The sequence below is a fragment of the Neolamprologus brichardi genome, chromosome 5, assembly GCF_056152115.1.
Source record: "Neolamprologus brichardi isolate AB-2024 chromosome 5, ASM5615211v1, whole genome shotgun sequence".
In the NCBI taxonomy this organism is placed as follows: Eukaryota; Metazoa; Chordata; class Actinopteri; order Cichliformes; family Cichlidae; genus Neolamprologus; species Neolamprologus brichardi.
Genome location: NC_142108.1, coordinates 3,239,669 through 3,258,871, shown reverse-complemented (window position 1 = coordinate 3,258,871; position 19,203 = coordinate 3,239,669). Strand labels below are relative to the sequence as shown.

General features: G+C 41.0%; 1 protein-coding gene across 1 annotated transcript in view; it reads left to right on the top strand.

The window, feature by feature from the left end:
* The window catches only part of wnt4 (wingless-type MMTV integration site family, member 4), a 29,645-nt gene extending 14,172 nt beyond the window's left edge, over positions 1–15,473 (top strand). Inside the window, exons 2-6 of the mRNA XM_006800179.3 lie at positions 7,655–7,736; positions 10,064–10,217; positions 10,528–10,659; positions 10,961–11,103; positions 13,601–15,473. Of these exons, the coding sequence (XP_006800242.1) occupies positions 7,655–7,736; positions 10,064–10,217; positions 10,528–10,659; positions 10,961–11,103; positions 13,601–14,071 (982 nt within the window). The 3' untranslated portion in view covers positions 14,072–15,473. The remainder of the gene's footprint in view (positions 1–7,654; positions 7,737–10,063; positions 10,218–10,527; positions 10,660–10,960; positions 11,104–13,600) is intronic.
* The last annotated feature ends 3,730 nt before the right edge of the window (positions 15,474–19,203 follow it).

Here is a 19,203-nt window from a genome sequence, read left to right as displayed (position 1 = left end):
CAGTTTGTGGGTGTTGCAAACAGTATTCTGCTAAAAAAAGATGAACATTAACTGAACTTAGTCTCCACCCCTGAACCTACATGGGTTCAGAAATCACTCTGTCTGGTTTTAGTGCAACATCTTAAATCACAGACTTTTTACAGCTTCAAACCAGGAGCGTCGCAGGCGTTTGACCAGATATTATATTTGAGCTTAGAGTACTTTTATTACAACTGACAAAATGTTATCATTTTATAAATGAGTTATATGAAAAAGCTTTATTAATGGCCACCAGTGTTGTTCAAGTTACTTGAAAAAAGTAATTAGTTACTTATTACTGATTACTTCTGCAAAAAGGTAATCCCATTATTTTACTGATTACTTATTTTCAAAAGTAATTAGTTACTTATTACTAAGTTACATTTAAAAACATGATACACAACCTGAATACATAATAAAGCAACAGACCTTTCAGCCCAATTCTATCTTTTCTGCATAAGCCATCATATAAAACTGAATCAAATGGAAAGCCTCTTTTTTAAACTTGTTTTATTCGTTTGAATTTTATGCACATTGCACTAAACAAACATTTAATTATATGCAACAGTCGTTGTGTTGAAGAAATGTGTTTAACATTTGAACCTCTTTTGTGCATATTTCAGCATATAAAATAAAATAATTTTTTGTGTTTACATTCACTTTTTCAAATAGATGCAAGTAAAACACAGCAGAAAATAAATAAAATCAAAGATTTAGCAGCACTAAGTCCTGTCTCTTAAATCTATTGTCACCTGTTTAGCAGGAGTGGGGCGGGTGGAGGTTTGCCCAGTGCCACAGCGGTCATGTCAGTGGGAGGATCCGGGGGTTTCTCTGTGAACGTCACATTCCCGTGGCAGCGTGCTCGGTACTTGCTCAGATTTCAAGTTTAATTTTTTGCTGTAGAAAAAAGTTTTCTTCCCACGCAGAGTGAACAGCGGACGCTAATGTTTTTGTCACTTTTTACAGAGTCAAACTCAAAGTAATGTCAGTACTTGCACGCTTTAAACGCTGCACGGTCGCACTCTGTCATGAACTCCATATTATCCATTGTTGATCTGCACACGTCTGTTGCTGCCACGGCGTCGCACGCTCGTACGTCATTGTCATGAGACACTCTCACAAACGGCGTGCTTAAGGAAAGTAACAGTAATCGAATTACTTTTTTGCAATAGTAATCCCTTACTTTACTCATTACTTGAAAAAAGTAATGGGATTACAGTAACGCGTTACTGCCCATCTCTGATGGTGACACCGGGCTCATATTGTCATAGAAATACAAACAGGAGTTTTTGAATGGTATTCATTTCTTTTTTATGTAGCTGCAATAAACCTGCAGTTATGGCGGCGCTCTGTTTATATTTATCTGTTATTTTCAGTTTCAGCCTCTCATGAGTGTGGGCTGGAGGGTGAAAGGTATGGAGCATTCCACCTGAAGCGCGGTGCGTTCGCAGGCCGCTGTGTGTTTGTGTTGCATTACACGTCGCAGCCTTCACAGCACCATTGGCTCCACTGGGCTTAGGCTTCTGAGATTTAGGCACGCAAGCACCAGAGACCCGAGAGACAGAGGGAGAAGAGGGGGAGAAACCGGGATGATGGTGTGTGTGTGTGTGTGTGTGTGTGTGTGTGTGTGTGGTGTTCTGTCCTTCTACGGGTTGACTCCTCTGTAGAGGTGTTTTGTTAACCTCATCTCTGGGAAGTGAAGTGTATACACTGCAAAATGAACAGATAAAGTGGGAGAGGACTCACACACACACACCCAAGGCCTTCAACTAGCTTTCCCACGCACACACACACACACATCTATAAAATTACCTGAATAACAAGTTATCCATTGTTTATTAAATGTTTCCAGGGTGAATGTCAGGCCAGAGCGATGCCATCCAGCTGCTTCTGTCTCTTTGTGTGGGTGCTGCTGTCAGTCGTTTTGCGATTTTGGGCCTTTTTCTGTTTTGGGGGATTATTTCGTGCTGACTGACGGTCTCCCAGCTGGATGCCTTGACCCAAACGTAGCACCATGCCCAAGGCTATGCTAGAAAACAAAGACAGATCAAAAGCCCCACATGTCTTTGATGAGAGCCGTGCAACTGCAATCGAGCAAATCAGAGGGAAGAGTTGAAGTGGACTCGATCCAGTTCAGATGGAGGGAGGGAGATGAGGGGCAGGACCTGTTGAAAATGATCAGAGGATGTACCTCACAGGGAGCTAGAGGGTCGACCGTGAGGCCCAGGGCTCCCTTGAAACCGTGCGGATTTACCTGAGCAAAACATTTCCATGCTAAATTTGAAGAATTTGCACAAAGAACCACCTTTAGCAGCAGTAACTTGAAGTCATCATTTTCTGTATGACTTTATCAGTCTCTGATAATTGTGGGTACTCTTCTTTAGAGGGGTGCTTCCGTTCATTGAGGTTTGCTGACATTCATTCACGCACAGCTCTCATAAGATCCCACCACAGCATCTCAGTCAGGCTGATGTAATTTCTATAACGTTGCGCAGTCTGACCTTGGGGCGACATCGACTCCTGGGAGGACTGTGGTTTGTGTGTTAACACACATCTGAAAGCTCCAGACCAGGAAACTGCAAAAAGCACCTGGCTGCTACTTACCCTCTTACTTCCTACAGAAGCAGTAAGGATGTACTTACTTTGCTAGTTTCCTAGCTGGACTAGGAAGGGCGACCTTATCTTTACAGGCTTCAGGCAAATCCAAAGTTATTGTTCTCACACGCGGGCGCCGTGGTTCGCACCGTTGTCTCTGAAGAGTTAAAGGAAAACTGTCATGTTTGCACCGTTCACTTTTTAACCAAATCTCAACATTATTCAAACAACTGGCAAAGTCGTGTTTCATGTCTTTTCAGCCACTTTTCGCTCAATGGGGACTTCTGTTCTTTCCCAGTTTCTGCAGCAGCATTAACCTTTCAAAGAGGAATCAGAAGTTACATTTATAATCAATAAAATACACACTTGCACGTTTTAGTACAGCCAATCAGGAGTGTGACTTGTTGCATGGTGAGTTAATAGTATGACACCAGCGCTTGTGGTTGGAGTGGCTTGTATTACTTACCTCTGAACACTCTGAACACACGATTACCAAAGCAGCTCCACATTGTCAGCATTGCTCAAGATCCCAACTCTGTTCAGCTTTATTGACGTCAGATCTAAGACCCAGGTGGACCACGCATGGCTCAGATTAGTGATACAATTTGCTGACTTTGTGTCTTTGTCTTCAGCGCTGTCGTTTAAACGTACGCTACCATGTACATTTCTTTGAATGTATTGGATTTAATTGTACTCAGTCTTGTAAAATACCTCGTACTCTTTTTTTTCTGATTAAAAACATTACTCTGGTAGCTGTAGTTTGTAGATATTTCCCTTTTACAAACCCAAACCTCTGAGTGACTTAAAAAATATGATTTGGCACTGCGTGTGCACACAGGTGTTTTGACTTACGCGCCTTGATTAGAAAGGTTGGAGGTTGGAGGTCGTTCAGATTGGAGTTGTGCAAATCCACATATGCTGGGAATTTACTTTGAGCCAATATGTTCTAATAATAATGATAAATATGTATCTTGTCCAGACAGTAAGTCATTTATATTCTTCCAGTACTTGTTGCTTGTTACACTTTTCATTTGTATTGCTTGTTGACATTTCTACACTGTGTACAATTCACAAAACATCCGAGTCCTCTTTCCACCAAATTACATCTTAGCACATCACAGATAAACATTTCAGTGAAATGCATACATAATGTCTCCTCTGATTACCTGTTTGTTGATTACTGTTTATGATCCTTCACACTCTCATGTTGTTTAATGACGATGTCACTAAATAATGAGGTCTGCAAATGTCAGGTTTTAGTGTCCTTTGTTAAAGGTTTAAGTTCAGGGTTTTACATGGATTCAGTTTGGCTTCAAAATGACAAATATTTTATAAAATGACAGTTTATTGTTAAATGATTAACTTAACGTTCATTTTGAAGTCTTCAGGCCTTTTGAAGCATGTTGCTTTATCATCTAGTCTACTCTAAATTAAATCACAATGCAACAAACAAACCTATAAAGAGTGCTTGAAAGTAGCCACAGAAGCCCTGAACACATTTGAAAATAAATGAGGTGATAAATTGTGAAGGAATGGGCGTCATTTTCATAAAGACTTTCATGCATGCCCACACTTTTTCTGACTCAACAAATGAATATCCACACTTTCTCTTTCCAGCTCAGACCTTCTGTGGCTCTGTAGTTGCTTAATGCTGCATGTTGTCCAAGCCAACATGCAAGTCACTATTTATCAGAGCATGTTACTTCTGCAATACACTAAAATGTGATACATTTCATAGAGTTAAATGTAGCCATTTCAAATTTTTACATATTGCATGTGTAAGTCTGTACAGACTCTCTGTTGAAGGTCAGCATGGAGGTGCTTTGACTTTCTGAGCGCATGATGTCAATCGTTTGGGAGGATGTGAGCAGATGCGGCTAAGAGGTGGCAGAGTGGCAGAGAGTAGGGTTATCACAGTGATGAGTGTTTAATCCAGACACTGTCTGGATGGGAAGAGAAAAAGTCCATGGAACAGACAGAGAGAAAGAGAGAGGAAGACATTATCTCAGCTGTTGAGAGGTGGCGATGAAGGGGGTGAAGGGGGAGGAGGAGCTGTTTGACCTCAAGAAGGACGCCATCGTAATACTGCCCCATTAACACGTGTTACATCCACCAGGTCATTGTGTCCCATCTAGGGTCAGGGCTAGTGTTTTGGTAACGTTAGCGTCCACCCTTTTTATAGAACGCTTGTCACTACACCCAAACAGGGAAGCTGTAATGCCAAAAGGAATGCATGCGATTTCAGCTTTTTTACTTATTTATGACTTAAAGAAAACTAATCTTAGTAAGGTCTCCAGTGATCTGGTGGATGTTAAGAGGTTAAAAGAGTTGAGCAGTGGCTACGAGCCAACTTTATTAAACGATCTATAGCCTCAGCCAGTGTAAAGAACTTCAGCTGGCTTTGTGTTATATTAAAGTTTGGTCTGTAATCTTACAGAAGAATTCTTTGCAGTCTGGTTGTGCGCCATGGCTTGATTGAGATGGGCAAGCAGGGCTTTACAGAGGTATGTGTGGTCTGGGAACTCATAACCCAAGACTCATAAAAGCAGCTCGGGGAACCTGAAGGAAATACACGTCTACTTGTACAGAATAATAGTCTAAAAGTTAATTCTGTTGGAATTTGCCTTTATTAAGGGACATTTTGGTATTCAAACTCTGACCAGTGCCCATTTACTGAATTCTTTCTTACATAGTAAAATCAGCCATGTCTCCTAAAAAGACATGGCTATACGACTATATAACTATATGCAGTGCTCTTTTTTTCCTCTCGTTTTCTCCCTTCAGAAATACCTTACAGTGAGACCAACAGGTGGTTAAAGAATTAGTCACAGCCCATTATTTCAACTTTTTGGCTTCTAAGCTTTCTTTTTGTAATCTCAGATTTAAACTCCTTTTTACTAACTTTTGGAAATGACCAAAAGTTACAATAAATGCTTTCAAACATTAACTATATTAAACCTTGAAAACCTCAGTTTTCAAGGTCATTTTTTGCCCCAAAAGTGGCAAGAAAATAAATGACATTTAACAAATGTGCATGTGTTTCTTTCAAAATGTGATTGAGAATCCAGCACAGGTCTGTGGAAAGATACCTGATAAAACAGGGTGTTCACTTCAAAATCTAGATATGATACCACATTTGAAAGTGTATGCCAGCTTTTGAGCCTTTTCAGTTAATACATATACTGCTATATATACTGATGCTGTGAAGCCCCACAGAACACATCACAATCCAATGTTTCCTGAGAACTGAGAGATCAATACTCAGCTCTTCTTTGGATTTCGCCTGCTAAAGAACACAGTTTGGCATCCCTCCATGTTTTAGCAAAGCCTTTTGATGCATTAATAACAGTTTTTTTGAGGATCAGTTTTTAGACCTGTGTGTCTGAAGCTTTAGCAGTGACTGACAGCAACCTCCAGAAACTACTCACAACCAGTTGGAGAATACTCACTTTTCCCTAGTGAAGGTGGTTGCCAACTGGTCTGTAGCCTTGTGTGACCAGTTGCCAACTGGTCTGTAGCTGATTAGCACCTCCTGAATCTTCCTCTGCAGATATTTACTCACAGATATGAGGCTGGAAATCAATTTCCAGCAAGATGCAAAAATTAGCATAAAAAGCAAACAAAAAGTACATATGGAATACAACTTTTATTTTAATATTTTTATACACCAGTTTATTCACTGACTTCACTGTATGAAAATGATATTCATAAGTGTCTTGAAATTAGAGATAAAATATGAACTCAGGAAAAAGTGTTAGTATCATTATCATTGTTTATAACCCATATGGAAAAGATGTATATAAATCTTATAAAGTTTGTATCTGTCTTGTATGAAACTTGTATGAAAAGCATACAAGAGTGAAAACACATATAAGATCCCTTGAAAAATTATATAAATGAAACTTGTATGTTTTGGATACTTACTAAAAAAATATATGAAAGTAATGAGAAAGTGGCCACTTTCATGAGTAAATCATATATGTTTTTACTATTTCTTTTCCATATGGGAAAACATTATTCTTCATTTATTATTTTCTTTTTATTATTTTCTTCTGTCTTTGTTTTGGCAAAATCTTGTTGTAAAATTGCCATTTTGCTGTATTTCACAAAAGCAGGTGTAATAGTTAAACTTCAGCCTTCACAGTTTCTCTAAATATTTTACCAAAATAAAATTAATCATTATTAGATACCGATTTCTAACCTGTGTTTGGTTTATTTCCCCTTTTTTGGGAAAATGAAAACAACTTATGATCACATGCGTTTGTTTTAGAAAAACAAAACATTTTAGACTCAACATGGAGATGCATATGACGTCTTGGGACACTGAGGGGTGCAGACAGTACACAGCTTGGGTAGTTATGAGAAAGCCTATTTCTGTAAGGTGAAGCTATGACTTGAGATACGAGGCTGAGGTGGAAGTGGTAGGGTCAGGGCATCCAGACTGTGTGTGTGTGTGTGTGTGTGTGTGTGTGTGTGTGTGTGTGTGTGTGTGGGTGTGTGTGTGTGTGTGTGTGTGCAGTATATCTCCCTGACCTGTCTGGCCTGGAGGTGGTGTGTTTGTGTGATAAGCCACTTTCCCTCCTCTCAGTGTCCTCACAGTTGGATGTTCATCCAAAACATTCCCACAAAGGCACGGGAGCTTTTTGCAGCTCTGCTTCCCAACTGTAAGAATGATTAATGATGAGCATGGCTCAAGAAAGTCTGCAAGTTAGTTCAGGCTGGATACTCGAGTTGCTGCTTGCATCATACGGCTGACTCTCCTTGCTCTTCTTACTTCACAAGCATCCTCCTGTAGGCTCCAAGTAAATGTTTGTTCAAGACTCACAAATTTCTTTGTGTATCATATTTGCACTGAATGATGATCTTGGAGGGGGGAAGGAGCCAGTTTAGCAAGCAACCCATATAGCATAAAGTTTAATGCAGAGCCCTGTTCAAATCCACCTTGAGGCCATTTACTGTGTCTCCTTCGTCAATGTGCATTTGTAAAATGAAATATTGCTTTTTTAGCCCACTAAAGAAGCCTTGTTGTTTTTTCCACTAGGTACCTCGCCAAGCTGTCATCAGTGGGGAGCATCAGGGACGAGGAGACGTGTGAGAGGTTACGAGGCCTGATCCAGAGACAGGTACTCCACTCAACTTACTGACTTTGTAGTAATAAGTTACTAAGTCAGTTATGAAGTTACAAATGCACTTGTTTTTCACTATAAAAAGTTATATTCAGTCAAGGTGAGCTGTCCATCAGTGTCCATCAGTCACCCGAAACTCCAATATCAGTATGGATATACATAAAGAGCAATACTATCCATACAGGACAAACATATTTATTGCACCAGCCTACAAGCATGGCTTCCTAAGGCTGTAAAGTTGGTCATTTTAACATGGAAGTCTCTGGGGGATTGAATCATTTTTGGACCCAGCCTGAAATGTTCATGGAAGGACCTGCAAAGGAATTTCAACTTGCATCACTGAGGGTTGCAGATGATTTTAACAAGCATGTAAGTCCTTAATCATGAAAAAGAATTTATAAACTACTGCTATCAATCATTTTTAAGGTTTGATGGTGTAGACTAGTAAAACCAAGCTCTCTCAAGTTCTACATTCAAAGAATTTGAACATAAAAAGAAATGTGTACATAAAGCGGTTTTAAGGATTGTTAGCTCGTTGGTTTTCTGATGTTAGTTGGTAGCGGAAACAAAACCAGCCTGCTTCCTCTTGAGAGGACAACACTTCATAGATGAGTCCTTGGAAGATTCAGAAACTGGGGCCTGACTTGTACACCATATACACCATATAGCCCAACATCAAGCCCAACAAGCTAAGGCTACTATGTTACTCGATATGGTAGCATCTACAGAATACATCAAAGGCTTCTAGGCTACATTATGACATTGTTTGCTACATTTATGGCATTTGGTTTACTGCTTTGTCAGGAATTTGAAACAGATATGTAGCGATATTATTTGTTCCAGCCACTTGTAGCTGTTGTTTTGCCCTCCTCTGTTCCATATCCAGTTAAGCTTTGCTGATTTCTATGCATTGCCTGCCATGAAAAAAAAAAGGTTTCTCGTGGTAAGCCATCTTGATTGTTTACATTTGGTATTGTGAGTCTTGGACACTCCAAGCTTGGAAATTGAGTTGAACGCACAGCCGTGCACACTGAGCGGTTACCTGTGGCCTGTCCTGCCTCACTAACAACATATAGGCTCCATTTCCAAAATTAAATCCAAGAGGTCATCCAAAACAAAACTGAACACATTTACAAAACTACATATAGAAGTTTACATATGTTAAAGAAAACCATATGGGTAACAATATGGACAACATTTTGCCATGATCGTTGGAACTCATAGGCTCATGGAAATTAGAGGTAGTAAAGTTAGCATGTTGATATGTCTCACTAACTACTGGTTGCATTGCCACTGATTTTTACACTGACATTCCTGACTCCTATTGACTCAGGTGATCCCCAGACATTTCCTGTAGTGCCACCAGTAATCCCAAACGTTCCATTATCCAGCGAAATATCTCCACATCTACTGGATATATTGGGACATAATTTTCTACAGACATTCCCGGGTCCCAGACATGACTTTGTTGATCCCCTGACTTTTCCTCTGGCGCCACCTCAAAGTTGACATTTGCGGTTTTGGGTGAGATTTTCTTGACAAGTTTCGAATTGGTTACAATGACATTTGCCCTTCAGGAAAATTTACAGTGGAATTTAATTCTGATGATCCTCTTACTTGTCATGAGGCCTCTCCATCAGGTCAAATTTAATTTGTCTTGTATTTTGGTTTCTGACAGAATACAGGTATTACATAACTACTAGCACACAGACAACCCAAATTATTAGAGCACATGCAGCATAGGCGTTATAATGTATTATGCTAATACTGAGAGTTTGAGCATATAAGCATCATGAAGTGCCGAAACAGGTAGTAACAATAGACCGTATTTAAAAGATGAAAGTGATGATGTTGCCTATTGTTTTTTGAGGATCTGAAGCACTCATATTTTTGCCCATGTTGGTTTTGGACTCAGAAATGACTATATAAACAGATGAGAGGGTGGGGAGCTAATTCATTAGCTAGAGGAGCAAGTCTGGGTTGAATACTACATCCATGAAGTGCTCAAATGGACTTGCTTATCAGTGTAAGTGACAAACTTATTAAATGCTGATGGGGAAGCTTCTTGGATAGGTGGAAAAACACAGCAAACTGTATTATTTCCCAGATAATCCCATTACAAATGCTCTAAAAGACCCAAGAGCACCAACAAAATCGACAAGTTCAACCCAGTGACTCGTTTTAGCTAACGTGAGCCCTAAAAGACAAATATCCCCTCCGGCCCCTCCATGCCACTAATTTTAAGCTTAGATCAGAGCAGTAAAAACTTTTTAGCTGCATGCTCTTCGTTTGTGGGTGACGCAGCTCCTGTGTGTCCGCTACAGGTTCAGATCTGTAAGCGGAGCGTGGAGGTGATGGATGCGGTACGTCGTGGAGCCCAGCTGGCTATAGATGAGTGTCAGTTTCAGTTTCGCAACCGTCGATGGAACTGCTCCACACTGGAGTCGATGCCTGTGTTTGGGAAAGTGGTCACGCAAGGTAAGATTATCCACTGCAGCGATTCCAGAAGACACTTTAATGGCAGACAACACGAAAGCTGGTCTATAATGCTAAAACAGGTTTATCTGTTCTGCATTTACAAAAGTGCAACATAAATAACTCATCTTGTTTCCATTTATATTGGCTCCAGCGTGTTAATGTCTGGGCCCAATTCTTTAGATTTTAACACACTTTTGTGTGTATACACACACACACATACACTTTATCTGATCATTCAGAAGTACGAGCTCTTTTCATTTGCATAATGACACAATGTGACTGTGTGCTTGTGTTTATGCTTGTGTGTTAGGCACCCGTGAAGCAGCCTTTGTGTATGCCATCTCAGCAGCCAGTGTGGCGTTTGCGGTCACGAGGGCCTGCAGCAGCGGGGAGCTGGAAAAATGTGGTTGTGACCACAATGTACATGGAGTCAGTCCAGAGGGTAGGTCTCTCTCACTCTTTCACACAAACACACACTCAGAAAAGGAAACACAAGGGCCAACTGATCCTGTACAGTTTAATGCAGAAATAAGACTATATAATATGAAAATTGTTTTCCAAGCAGACATAACTGTCAGACTGTTAATGATGACATTTTAAAGCCACCCCACACACATTTCCACATTAAATTATAAGTTTATAAAGAATAAAACCTAACTGAAAAATAGCTTGTGGTATAGTATCAGTGCAACATTTAAAAGCCGATGACTGTTTCTTGTCTCTGTGTTAATATCCTTTATTAGGGTTCCAGTGGTCAGGCTGCAGCGATAACATTGCATATGGAGTGGCCTTCTCTCAGTCCTTTGTCGATGTGAGGGAGAGGAGTAAAGGCCAGTCCTCCAGTCGGGCTCTCATGAACCTGCACAACAACGAGGCCGGCAGAAAGGTAATCCACTGCTGTTGATAAAGGGATGATCTGATATCCTCGTGTTGGTGTTGTTCCCAGATCATCATGAAAATGTTGTTCCAGGTTCAACATTGCAAGTGACCAATCACATTATTGTGACGTTATTCTTTTGCGCACCAACCCATTCGTGCATTTATGAAATTCCAATGTTGCAAGGACAATGTCAATTCTGCTTAGCGTTTATTAAAGGGTTAGGGTCCATTGATCGGCGGACAAAGGCGGTTTCTCGCAGCTTAAGTACAGTTTTTTGTTTTACGCCGGTTTTTCCCAAAGTCGCAAAAGTATGGCATCACAACATTCTGATTGGTCACTTGCAATGTTGATCCTGGAACAACCTTTAGTATGATGATCTGGGAACAACACCAACACGAGGATATCAGATCGTGCATTGATAAAGAGCCGTGGCTTATGTTCAAATTATTTGAAACAATCAAGTCGTTCAAGATAACAAAAAAAAAGCTTGAAACCTTGAATTTATTTACAGAAGATCCAAGGTCAACTCTCAAGTAGATGAGAAGCCTCAAGTCATAAGAGTTATAAGACACTTCCCAAGTCAAGTCTCCAGCCATTCAAAGGATCAAGATATTTTAAAAAGTAGTTTTTACCTTTTGTAGGGGTTTGATGTCCATTACAGTCAAATCTTAAGTCATTTGAGACAAGTCCATCTAGGTCAGGTTTTAACTTCTTGAGAATAAGGTTAAATTGAGTGTTAAGTCACCAGTGAAAGGTCCAAGGTGTAACTGGACACACATGTAAGACCAGAGATGGGCAGTAACGCGTTACTTGTAACGCGTTACTGTAATCTGATTACTTTTTTTCAAGTAACGAGTAAAGTAAGGGATTACTATTGCAAAAACGGTAATTAGATTACCGTTACTTTCCCGTAGGAACGCTGCGTTACTGCGTTACTAAAACCGTGATTTTCTTGCGAGAATGTCTCATGACAGTGAGGTAAGCGAGTGTGATGTTCGTGACAACAGCTGTGTGCAGATCAACAATGGATAATATATCGAGTGCGGAGAGAGTATGAGCGTGCAGCGTTTAAAACGTGGAAGTACTGACCTTATTTTGAGTTTGATTCCGTAAAAAGAGACAAAAACATTAGTGTCCGCTGTGCGTGGGAAGAAAACTTATTTTTACAGCGAAAAAAAACCCCTAAACTTCCAAGCAAGCACCGAGTAGCTACGACGTAATGAGAAACTCACAGAGAAACTGCGGTATCCTTCCACTGACCGCTGCGGCACACCTGCACCAGGATAAACCTCCGCCTACTCTACTCCTGCTTTACAGGTGAAAATAGAGCAAAAGGACCGCTAGTCTTTGACTTTATTTATTTTCTGCTGTGTTTTACTTGCATCTGAAAGAGTGAGTGTAAACACAAAAAAATTATATATATAGATATATATATATAATGTGCTGGAATGTGCAGAAAATAGGTTTAAATGTTAAACTAATTTCTTCCAGTCAGAGAATGGTGCATATAATTAAAATTTTGCTTCATGCATAAAGTTAAAAGATTAAAACTAACAAAACAAGTTTTAAAAAGAGACTTTTCCATTTGATTACATTTTGTATGATGGATTATGTAGAAAAAGTAGAATTGGGCTGAAAGATCTATCGCTTTATCACCTATTCAGGTTGTAAATCATGTTTTTAAAAAGTAACTAAGTAACTAAGTAACTAAGTAATTAATTACTTTTGAAAATAAGTAATCAGTAAAGTAACGGGATTACTTTTTTGGGGAAGTAATCAGTAATTAATTACTGATTACTTTTTTCAAGTAACTTGACCAACACTGTGTAAGACAAGTCACAAGTCTTTTTTAGCTGAAAGGTTTTAAGTCCTTCAGTTAAAAAAAAACCAGTCAGGATTATATTCGTTAAAAACAGGCTTAAGCCAAGTTGTGATCAAGTCACACCATATGTGACAAGTCAATGTCAATTCTCAAGTCAGCCTAGAAAGTCAAACCCAGAGTTCTCAAATCATGTCACAAGTTCTTTAAGTTTAATGTTGTTGTTGATGTTAGTAGTCTAGTCCAGCCATTCGAGAAAAGTCCAAGTGAGCATAACCAAATAGAAAGTTGAGCCCCAAATTATAAGAGATAAACCCTTGAATCAAGTCTCTAGTAATTAGATTTGCCCTTTTGTAGTGTGGCACTGCATTAATGTACAGTCAAGTTTCTTTGAAAAGAAACATCAAGTCTGGTCTTCAGTCATTTAACATCAGTCCAAATTAAATATAAAGTTACTGAAGAGAGATCTAAAAAAAATGTGAGAAAACTAAAAGACAACAAATTATTTGAGACAAATGCAAAGTCAGGTATCAAGTCATTTAATAGAAATACGAGTCAAAGCTCCATTTTTGTTTTAGGTGTTACTGAGAGCAAATCCAGCGTTATAGAAACAGATGTTGGCATCCAGATGTGCTGCTTTTAAAGCTGTTTCAGCAAACCAAATGTTCTTTGGAATCCTTGCAGGCCATCCTGTCTCACATGCGTGTGGAGTGCAAATGCCACGGCGTCTCAGGCTCCTGTGAGGTGAAGACCTGCTGGAAAGCCATGCCACCATTTCGCAAGGTGGGCAACATCATCAAGGAGAAGTTTGACGGCGCTACCGAGGTGGAGCAGCGGAAGGTGGGCACAACCAAAGTCCTTGTTCCTCGCAATTCCCAGTTCAAACCTCACACGGATGAAGACCTGGTCTACCTGGAACCGAGTCCAGATTTCTGCGATTACGATCCACGCACGCCAGGGATGCTGGGCACGGTGGGTCGCCAGTGTAACCGAACATCCAAGGCCATCGACGGCTGTGAGCTGATGTGCTGCGGCCGTGGCTTCCAGACACAGGAGGTGGAGGTGGTGGACAGGTGCAGCTGTAAGTTCCACTGGTGCTGTTACGTCAAATGCAAACAGTGCCGTAAAATGGTGGAGATTCACACGTGCCGGTGATGGAGGCGGAGGCACAGAGGGAACTGCTGATAGACAAAAAATGCCCCGTACTCCTGACCGGCTAAAGAAAAGAGGGAGTAGGGAGGACTTGTTTGGTTCCTTCGTCTCCTTTAACCATCCCAGCCTCCTACTGCTATTCAACAGACACAGACTGATTGCCTGAGAGGTCAAAGGTCATCCGATCCTTTATTTTTTTTTGCCACCTTAGTGGACATCAGTAGATTAGGCATGGGATTTCCTATAAAGCTACAGTCTGTTTGTTTCTTCTCAAGTAGAGAGCATCTTTCAGTTCCTGATTCGCTCCCTCACAGTCATATTTAGTTTGTCATTGATCCTTATTTTTGTAATGTTTAACTTATTTGTTGAGAGTTTTTGCTGAGGGGGTTGACAGGGGCAGTTATAGAAGGACTACAGACAAACCGACGAGTGGAGTTTATCATGGACAAACTAGACAAACGGCTAGGCAGTTTGGGGGTTTGGGGGTTGTGTTAAGGAGGAGGGTTGTTGGCCGTCAGCCCTTGTTGCTGCTGCTGCTTCAGGGACTCACTTGGAGACAAAAATGGAGACTGCGAGTCTGTCACAGGACAGGCGAAAACAACAAAGAGGAACACTTTGTGATTTGCTTTCTGAGTATACATGGCTGCGCTGAGGCTCATTTGCCTCTGAGTCGCTTATTTTGCCCTCCGCAACACCCTGATGCTGCTCTACTCACTCATCCACTGTCTTCCTACCAACGAGAGGACGATGACGGACGGACGAAAGCCACTGTCAGCTGTGTCCTGTTTTTTTCAGTAGGCAGGTGATGGGCGTCGGTCAAACAAAACACTCACACCTGCATTCACCCACAGCTGCTAGCCACAAACACACACCAGACAGCTTCCACGGAAAACACTTTCTACGTCAGCTTCGGCGCATGTCCTCAGCATCACCCTGTGTGCTCGTTTGGGAATCGACGTGGGTTCTGACCTTCTGCTGCACGCTGTCATCTGCCAAATGCTAGTCAGCTTAATGCAAACAACACACAGTCAAGTTAACACACAGCGACATGCGAGCATCTCCAAACAGACATAATGTAAATACACATTCAGACATACAAAGAAAGGGGTCTGCCAGAGGGTTGCCGAGCATGTTCATCACACATGATGACTGAAGCACTTTCTCTCCAAGCGCACATAGAGCCCTCGCCCTACAGCAACAAACACAAAATCACACGACCAAGTGTTCCCTGTTCCTTTCCTAACACGCACACACACACACACTACACACACAGTTTCTCATGCCACTTTCAGGACTCTACTGTCATCTTGTACCACCATCATAAAGCCAAGCTTTCCTATAATAACTTGCTATCATCATAGAGACATACTGTAGATCTGTAAAGACTTATACACTGAAGACTATACTGCCTATGAATGTATGTTAATAATGAATATATGCTGTGTCAAAAAAAAGGCTTTTGTTGCTTTTTGTTATAAAACACGTGTGTGTGTGTGTGTGTGTGTGTGTAGGAGAGAGACAGGCAGATATATTAGACAAGAAGATGGAAAGTAAAAGAGTGCAGAGTCTCCACCACCAACTCCAAACACACACACACACAGAGCTCTGCTGACAGACATACACATATTTCAATAAAATCACCCATTTCCCGTGTCTTTCAGCTGCATTATTATGTGGCCACAGTTTGCACTGTGCAGTATTTTGTGTGTGTGCGTGCGTGTGTGTATGAGTGTGTGAGCAGTACACCCCGAGATGTTTTCCTGCACCCCTGACACCTATAAACACAGTTTATGCACCATATATCAGCGCTTATGCTACACCAACCAAGGATGTATTTCCTGCAGCGTGGGGAAGGCAGTTTTGGGAAGAACCGGAGCGACTGCTCAGATTTCAAAGCCCGTCTGATTGGGTTTGGGCTGAAGAAGGAGCACAAGCAGGAACACCAGGCTAGAACAGGGATTATAGTGAAATGCAGACCACATGGCATATGCTTTTTTTTCCTCCTTCTATCTCTATCAGTATCATGCTACCCCCCTGCACCCTTCCAGCTCTGGCTTGCTTGCTCGTTCGTCTCCAATATCGTTGACTTAACACTGGACCCAGTCAGCGCTCCACTCTGCGGAAAACGTAACTGTAACCACTCTCAGATCTGTCCTTCATTAAGCCACTGTGATGGCCCACATGAGGTGGGTGGTGGTGGCCACGCTGATTGCGAAAGTCTGCAACCAAATTTGTGTGTGTGTGTGCACGCATGCTGAGATAGTGACATGTATTGTACAGCGAGCCAGCCAGAGAAGGCTAATGCTTCTTGTGGTCTTCTGTGGTTGTGGCAGAGACAAGAGGCTGACAGTGGGGGTTTTACCACTTAATCTGTGTACACTAGAGAGTCTGTCAGAATCAAAATGCAACAAATCTGGATTTATGAGCACTGAAACATAAATGTTTAAGCTAATCATAGCTGACATATTAGACTAATACCTAGCATACCATCCACACAAACGTTTAACAGGCCATAACCAACCTCCCCAAACAAAAAGAGGCACTCACTATCGAATACACACACCTTTCATAGACATGCAACGAGGTGATAGACGTGCATTCGTCCACTGAATGACCGAACCCCTCATCATGTCTCTCCGGACCTTCAGCTTATCGGTTCCCCTTGCACTTGCGCTAGTTTGTGTGCCAGAGGAGGAAAATAGTGGTGCATCCTGCAGCTTGGATATTGACATTACAATTTTTTTTTTTTATTGCACAAAAGGACAACAGTTCAATGGTAAAGTGCAAACTGCGTCCACAACAGAATCAACCGCATTATGCTGCTGACACATCTTCGGTGCCTGCTAACGCTAAGCTAGCCAAGAATCCAAAGTGACGTTAAAGCCGTTGTGTTCTGTGTAGTATGTGTAATACATTACTTTTTTTGAGTAATGGCCCCAACACTGATCACAAGGAGAAATACCTCTAACACGCTAAATCTGAATCATTAAGTTCTTATCAATTCCCGTCCCTAGTGAGTCGGCCATAAACTGTATGGGCGGAATGAACAGTGACACCTATCAGCTAAGCATCAGACTACTAAAATACCAGAATTTTACTCACCAAAAGTGAAGTGCAGCTCTCTTGAACAAGCCTTGTACCACTTGTACCACACAGCATTTCACCACAAAGTGAAGAAATCCAGTTCACTGTGCCAAATCAATGGAGGCCTAACTACAGCTCCACACCTCTCAGTCAAAGTGGTCATGTACCCAGTTATATTAAAAAGTAATTTTCCTGTACCCGCCATGTTTTTTTCTGAAATGTACCATCAGATTTTGATCTATGTGGAGAGAGTCTGAGTGGTGAAAGCCTAATTTTTCAACATGACATTCAGGCGCAGCCCCAGTATTCTGATTTTGGACACATTAGAGTCATTTGAGCTTGGCCTTGTAATTACATGTTAATGTTTTTATCACTACTGCTCCTAGTAGATGCAGGCACGTGTAAAACCTAAGAAAACAATATCAAACTATCATTGTTATTTTTGCAGTGGATTATGAGGACAATGTGGGCTATCCGCTCACTTAAATACCAAAATCCAAACTGTAATTAAATGATCCATCTTACACATGAATCAAAGAGAGTGAGAGTAAGAAAGAGACATGAGCCACATCGACATATTATCAAATCAACCAAGCCTCCTGCTTATTAATTTATAAAGATTGCTGTGAAATTGTAGCTTCATATGTCAGATACTTTTCAAGATATATATTTTCTTGGAAAATAATCTGTCTACCTATCTTCTTTCACACATTGATAAAGGTAATTTTGTTTAATATGTGAATTCAGTAAAAGCATACCTGGATAGAAAAACACAGAGAGCACTATGAGTCATGGACTGGCCTCCCCAGAGCACAGACCTGAACATTACTGAAGCAGTGTGCCATCATCAGCAGAGCAAAGAAGAGCGTTGAAAGTCCTTCAAAAAGCCTGGAGAACTATTCCTGAAAGCTACTTAAAGAAATCACAAGAAAGCTTGCCTAAGAGAGTTCAGGCTGCGTTGAAGAATAAAGATGATCACACCAAAAATTGACTTTCAAGCTTGTTACAGTTGTACAAACTTTTTTCACATATACTGTATTTCCACGTTTCAGTAAATCGCTGCACTCATTTCCCATTTTTCATGCAAAACATGAAGAAGTAAGGGTTGGTGCAAGACTTTTGCACCCTACTATAGATACCAAAATGACCATTACTACTGGTATAAAGTTGTGATTCCCTAAACAATATTCTCAGGTGTAGTGTTTTGGGGGGTTGATTCTTTTCATTTACTGCAAAAGTGAAGTTTTGTGATTTCAAATGCATTATTAAGAACGACTTTTGTCAAAAAAAAGTCAAAAACATTACAGAATATCAGGTAAGGATTTGTTCTGAGGCTGCTCTGTGGGATCAAATCAGCTGGATAGTGAACAAAGTTTCCTCACTTATGGAACCAAGCCTGGGAATTCTGAATTAGCTCTGGCTCTCTGCAGACACGGTGTTAGCATGATTAAAAGGCATCTTTGGGGAGCTCTATCAAATTAAATTTGGAATATATTCATGTATTCATCCCAATGCATTTCCTTTCCAACACTTCATCCCTCAGACAGCTCCATTTACCACTCAGCTACCTACGCACGTTAAAGGTTAAAGCCCGTTAAAAGTTTGCCGTCTTTCTCCATCAGTCTGTGTTGCGAGCGTGCAAAGGGTTAACTCTGCAGGTTGGCTGGATATTAATGCCAGTCGCTCAGAGAACCCAGGAGAAGGCTGGCTTTAGCCCAGGGCCCAGCCCTCCCAGGCCTCTCTCAAACTCCCAGATCTCTTCAGCATACTTCTCATATTAAAAGAAAACAAGTTACACAAATGAGACAGATGGTTCTTGTTTATGATGACAGTTGCAGTTCTTTCTCCTCCTGCTCTCCTCCCCTCATCTTCCCTCTCGGCTTTCCTCTTAGTGTCTCCAGTGTTTTTTTGCTGTGAAACGGTCGCGTTGTGCAACACAAGAAGAGCGTTTGTTAAAACCATGCTGGTGGCCACTGAGACACCAGCGTCAGTGTTTTACATCTGACACTTCACATTAAAAATGTGTGTGCTGTATTCTACCTGCTTGGGAG